General features: G+C 44.0%; 1 protein-coding gene across 4 annotated transcripts; it reads left to right on the plus strand.

The window, feature by feature from the left end:
- The first annotated feature begins 9 nt into the window (after positions 1 to 9).
- On the plus strand, positions 10 to 5,091 carry stradb (STE20 related adaptor beta). Of its 4 annotated transcripts, none has more exons than XM_028400621.1 (13): positions 10 to 221; positions 538 to 622; positions 786 to 852; positions 1,597 to 1,677; positions 2,205 to 2,307; positions 2,390 to 2,511; positions 2,586 to 2,694; positions 2,781 to 2,904; positions 2,982 to 3,153; positions 3,230 to 3,334; positions 3,408 to 3,664; positions 3,739 to 3,781; positions 3,855 to 5,091. In XM_028400621.1, the coding sequence occupies exons 3-13, from the start codon at positions 841 to 843 to the stop codon at positions 4,023 to 4,025; spliced, it is 1,299 nt and encodes a 432-aa protein (XP_028256422.1). In that variant the 5' UTR covers positions 10 to 221; positions 538 to 622; positions 786 to 840; the 3' UTR covers positions 4,026 to 5,091. The 4 variants fall into 4 exon arrangements, with proteins under 4 accessions (XP_028256422.1, XP_028256421.1, XP_028256423.1 ...); XM_028400620.1 differs by having other exon boundaries at positions 572 to 622; XM_028400622.1 differs by lacking the exon at positions 786 to 852 and having other exon boundaries at positions 572 to 622.
- The last annotated feature ends 658 nt before the right edge of the window (positions 5,092 to 5,749 follow it).

The following is a 5,749-nucleotide window of genomic DNA, read 5'->3' on the forward strand; positions in this document are numbered from 1 at the left end:
TATTGTGCGTCAGATGTCTGTGTCAAATTAAAAGTCCCCCTTAACGGGTATATCTTCTCGTTGGGTTATTGTGCGGCGCTTTGTTAACATTAAAACTTACTTGATCATACTTTAGACTAATAATTATATAATGTGATCTGTATGAACAACAAATTGTTAAGATTATCGAACGCTCCTCTGTGTTTTTAACTTGTTTACGTCGAAGCAGCAGAGAGGAGAAGGTAAGTAGCTTCTGTTTGTTACATGTAATATAGAGCTCCTACCAGAGCAGTATTTTAACATTAGCCAACATTAGCTTCTAATATGGGACGCATAATCGTTCTTTAATTTAATATTTATCTGTCTTTAATATCTATTACCTGGTTTAGCTAACATGGCTGCAACGCTGACAATTATTTTATAGATGTGTTGTGAAATTATTAATTTTTTTGGACTCTAGTCAACGACTTTATCAACATGGCCTACTTTTAGTGGACCATAAACAAATCCGCCATTATAAAATATATTCACTGTTCATCAGCAACTCTGTTTATCCAGGATTCACCCACATCTTTCATCCTGATGTCCGCAGCTCTGCCTCTGCTGGCCGGGGACTCCCTCGGTGATCAGCTGATGCAGCCAGGTAAGCGGACGATTTGATGAATGGCTGAGGCTGGATGTATGGATGCTGCTGGCTGCTTTCTAGTATGAGCGGGGCGAATTCTCCGTGTGTGTGTGTTTGTCTCATATTACACTGCTGCGCTTCATCCTGTTGTCTCCTTCCATCGCTGTCGCGTCTCCTGCAGCCTGTGAGCGGATGAATGCCAAAGCCTGTGGTTTTACCGTCGCCAAAAGGACTCCATGTCTTTCTTGGTAAGAATAATGTCACGCTCCGTGTTTTTTTGCTTGATACCTCCGTGTCGCTTAAATGTGACCAGTAGTCACGAATCATGTGATCAGTGCTGTTAGTAGGAGAATGAGGGTTAGATTAGTAGTGTCAGGCTCCAGTGATGTGTAAATAAAAGTAGCATATACAAGTGAAATAGTTCAACATGCTGCTGACATCCTGATTGATCCATTTTGTATCATGACCGCTGTGAAGTTAGTTTTCGGGTCTTTAAATGCTCCTTTTTTCTGTTTTATATTAATATTTTTATTTTAAAAGTGATTTTGGCTTTTCGTGAGTACTTTTAGGTGATGTGTGTTACCTGCTTTCTGCGGTGAAGACTGTGTTTGAAGTGTTTTACAGCTAATATTTCTGCAGGTTTGCAAGCCTGAGTCTAAAAGGTGTAACACCTCTGTATGTATTCATTTACTAATGAAAGTTAATATATATCTAATGAGTGCATCTAACTACGTGTGCAGCTCTCCTCTCGCTCTGTTGGGACACATCTGTCAGTCCCCCTGTTATCATCTCTGATTCCCACCCTGCTCACCACTAAAATGAGTTCAGATTGTCCAATGCTTGCTTCTCTGCCTCATCTCTGACCCTTCCAATGTGGTGCGAGGCAGCACATCAGCCTCCCCACACTCCCACACTCTGTGTTTGCACTCCTCCTCTTCCTCCTCCTCCTGTAGGGCATGTCTCACATGTGCTCCCCCCCCTCCCTTCACCAGGACTGTTCCTGCATCTCCCACTCTCAGGTCCAGCCCATGGACATAGAGGAACGCTATGAGGACACCAGCCACCAGTTCCTGGTCAGTAGCCATGACACTGTCAGCATGAAGACAGATGTCACACTGTTGCATCACATCATCATTACTCTTTTGTTGGGTTATCTGGAGTCACCTTGCAGTTCTCTAGAATGCTTTGATCTAAAGGGATATAGAGTTTCTGTGACAAGGCTCCTCCAGAGTTCCCCCTAAAATTTCTGTTGTTTTAAAGCAGATAACACATTTAATAGTGTTATTGACCAGCTTCATAATAACTATTAATGTGTGTGATACAGACACAAAGAATGTCAGTGATTCACATTATGCAGGTGTGTCTGCATCACTGCAAAAATCCCCCCCCCCCTTTTGCACAGTGTCACAGTGCCACCTGCTGGTGGTCACTCGCCTGTCGAAAGCAGGCTCCCTCTGTGCTGTAGCCATCATCCATGAATTCTGCTGTGGAGGCAGAGTGTCTGCACGAGGAGCCAAATATGGATGCAGTTCCACGTGATTCAAAGTGTGCTTTCTGTTGAGATTGCATTATGTGTGTGTGTGTGTATGTATGTATGCAGAGCTGTGACGGTTCTGAATACACTCTGCAAGGCCCGGCAGGTGGCGATGACATCACTGGGCTGTCAGCTGAGCCAGCCCACTACCAGCTGCTATCTGAGCTGGGTGAGAGCACTATAAACACAGCATTAAAACAAACATCATACACTGTTTGTCATGATCTTCATGTGGAGTCACTGTGTCACAGGCAGGGGCTTCAATAATCTGAGCCTAGTCAACATGGCACGCCACATCCCTACTGGGCAGCTGGTGGCGGTCAAACAAACCAACCTAGATGAGTGCACGGAGGAGGAGCTGCTGCAGCTCATGGTGAACTGCACCCTCTGCAGTGACATTTAATTTAAAGGACATGTTTGTGGTTTTAAAAGCTTCTCTCCATCCAGAACGAGGTCCTGCTGTCCCGACTCTTCCGTCACCCCAACCTGCTTACATCTCGCCTGGTCTTCAGCTCTTGCTGCCAGCTGTGGGTCCTGACACCACTCATGGCTTATGGTACTGCTGCTCCTCCTCAGCCAATAAGGTCAGCACTGTATTATTGCACTCTCAAAGAGTATTGCCTCCCTTTTTTTTGCATGTAGGCTCTGCAGACAGCTTACTGAAGACACATTTCCCAGATGGAATGAGTGAATCCCTGATAGCATATCTGCTGTATGGTGTGCTGAAAGCATTGGAGTACCTGCACCGGATGGGCTATGTTCACCGGTCAGTATTAGACAGTATGAGATTATGCATTACAATAAGAGAATAAACTGTGAATGACTTTGAGTTTTTTGTATCAGGGGGGTGAAGGCCAGTCATATCCTGCTGTCAGGGGAGGGACGCGTCTACCTCTCAGGGCTCCACAGTGTTTACAGTATGATGCGTGAGGGGAAGAGGATGAGGGCTGTGTTCGACATGCCCCACCACAGCCCATCACTGCTGCCCTGGCTCAGCCCCGAGCTGCTGCGACAGGTCAGGACTGATTCCATCAGACATGAGCCCCTCCTGAGTATCCACCTCCTCAGCCTCTGAATGTTCTCCTCAGCAGGACCTGCATGGTTACGGGGTGAAGTCAGACATCTACAGTTTGGGTATCGTGGCCTGTGAGCTGGTTAGTGGCAGGGTGCCTTTCCAGGACATGCCCCCCACTCAGGTAATACTCTGTTTGGGTAAAGGATCCGTTTTTGTGTCTGTTTTTCTTCAGAATGTTTAATCCTTGTACACAGATGCTGCTTCAGAAGCTGCGTGGCTCCCACTGCTGCCTGCTGGACGTGGCTCCCTTCCCTCTGGGAGAGCTGGGTGGGCTGAAGGTGTCACGGTCCGGGGTAGACTCTGGCATTGGGGAGAGCGTAGCCACAGGAAGCCTAACACACAGCACCACTGCTCCCCCTGCAGACCGTCCTCAGAGCCCTGGACCCAAAAATCACTCAGCCACGTTACACAACCTGGTCCAGCTGTGTCTGCAGCAGCAGCCTGAACGCAGGTCTGCTAACAGATACTATCACATTCATACACACTACAAAGGCACACTTTAACTCTTGGCTCTGTGTTCCATAGACCCTCAGCATCAGAACTGTTGACACACGCCTTCTTCAAGCAGGTAGTGTGGCTCAGCTTTTGTTGTTTTGTTGCTTTTGTTGTGAATGAGTGTGAGTCTGTCTGCTGTGTTACAGGTGAAGAGGCACACCAGAGACTCCTTCCTCAGCCTCATGTACCCAGCAGTGCCCCTCACCAGCCCTGAGGACCCTCCAGTATCCAGCCCCCCTGCCCCCTCGTCCTCCTCTGGCAACGCTCCTCTATCAGCCTCTGCTGACCCTGCAGATGCTGTGTGGGACTTCTCCTAACCCTACCTAGTAAGCCAAACAAGACAATCGAAGCAAAGCAATGAGGCCAAATATTACTGTGCTATTATTTTTTTTAAATATTAACCCGACTCTCTGAGCCTTTTTTAAAATAGTTTTGTAGTTTTTTATGTGTTCGTCTGATCATATGGAGATTTTGGATCACTGAGGCGACTGTGAAAGTGCTGGATAAAACAAGCTGCTCCGACCACGCAGTAAGGATGCATTAGATACAGTGATGGACTGAGTATTAGAACAAAAGTCTCATCACACGCTTCATCTGGGGCAAAACACCTGGGAAACAGCTGTATATAAAACACTAACTGTGGTAAAGAGGGTGGATTTATCCTTTAATATGTTATTATGTATTCAGACTGTGAATACTGAGGTACCTAAAAACAAGAATTGCAGCACACATGTGCATATATATTCATCTGAATGGAATATTTGCAGAAGAAGTTTTCTCTGATCTGATTTTTGCTCCTTCTACCTCCACAGCTTACTCAAAAATCACCTTTTAAGGTTTTCCTTCAGTATTAAAGTAACTAACTATGGGTTATTGTGTTTGTATCCATGGATATATAGCAAAGAGGTACTTCTGCTTGCTCATCTGACACACTGTTAACGGTTATTTTGCCAACAAGTATTAGAGGGGTATGAAAAGGAGGGTTTAAGCTGTCACTCATCAGTTCAGAAGTTCAGAAAACTGTCTACACTCCGCTGTACTTTTCTGCTGTCTGTATGTGCACATAGTGTTCCTGTACAGTCATCTTAAAGGGTGTCCTTGTGCACAAGGGGTAAACTGTGCTGTGAAAAATAAGAGCACATGAGCAATAGAATATTCAATATCTAGTGTTTCATGTAGCAGTTAGAGGAAAATCATCAGTGATGTATCAACAAATTTCTACTGTGCTCTGTGACCACTTATCCAACAATTGCCTTTTTATGTTTGAATGAAACCTGCATTCAAATTATGTCAAACTCGTGTAACTGTGATTAAGTGTACTGTGTATGACAACTGTGATTTACAGTACATGTCAAACATGGTAGCTGTAGCCTGAGCCTTATATATACCCATATTATAATGATATAGTATCTATGTGTATATTTAAAAAAAACATATTTCCAAAATTGTGTTTTGACTTATTTTATTTGTATTGTTTTATTTTATTTTATTTTATGATAACAGAAACAAGTGTACATGGCTCCACTTCTCCTCTACTCCACTAGAAGGCAGTAGTACATCAAAACAGAATAGTGGGGCTCTGCAAGGAACCCAGCCCCTAGCAACCACGTCGATCCACATCGACAACGTAAAGCAGAAAAACTGTCGCAAACACACAGAGCGTTATGCTAAAAAATTACAAGTACATTTCGCATTATTTGGCAATATTTGTTTCCATGTATTTATAAAACACAGAAGAAATGTGTATAAAAGCGCTTTATAAGCCTAAACAAGTTATCTTTGCTCGTAGTATTTTGTAGTAGTAGCTGCAGTGGGTTGTGTATCCGGTTTAATCTTTCAAATTAAAAGCGCCGCGTAATGCGTCTAATTTTTAAAGCATAATTTATTCCACAATAATAATTAGAACGCTCCTCTATTGCTACTGATAAAGTCGGTTGTTAGATTTAACATATTTACTTGTATAGTTGTGTGGTTTAAGTAGTGTTTTTTTGTGCGTTGAAGCAACCCCCTCTTATTCTGAGTTAAATCTCAGACAGGAAGT

Source organism: Parambassis ranga, chromosome 2 (genome assembly GCF_900634625.1).
Source record: "Parambassis ranga chromosome 2, fParRan2.1, whole genome shotgun sequence".
Taxonomy (NCBI): domain Eukaryota; kingdom Metazoa; phylum Chordata; class Actinopteri; family Ambassidae; genus Parambassis; species Parambassis ranga.

Coding starts and splice junctions, on each gene's coding strand:
- stradb (XM_028400621.1), top strand. Junction 1,678..2,204: donor ACACCAGCCACCAGTTCCTG/GTCAGTAGCCAT, acceptor GTATGTATGCAG/AGCTGTGACGGTTCTGAATA. Junction 3,782..3,854: donor CACACGCCTTCTTCAAGCAG/GTAGTGTGGCTC, acceptor GCTGTGTTACAG/GTGAAGAGGCACACCAGAGA.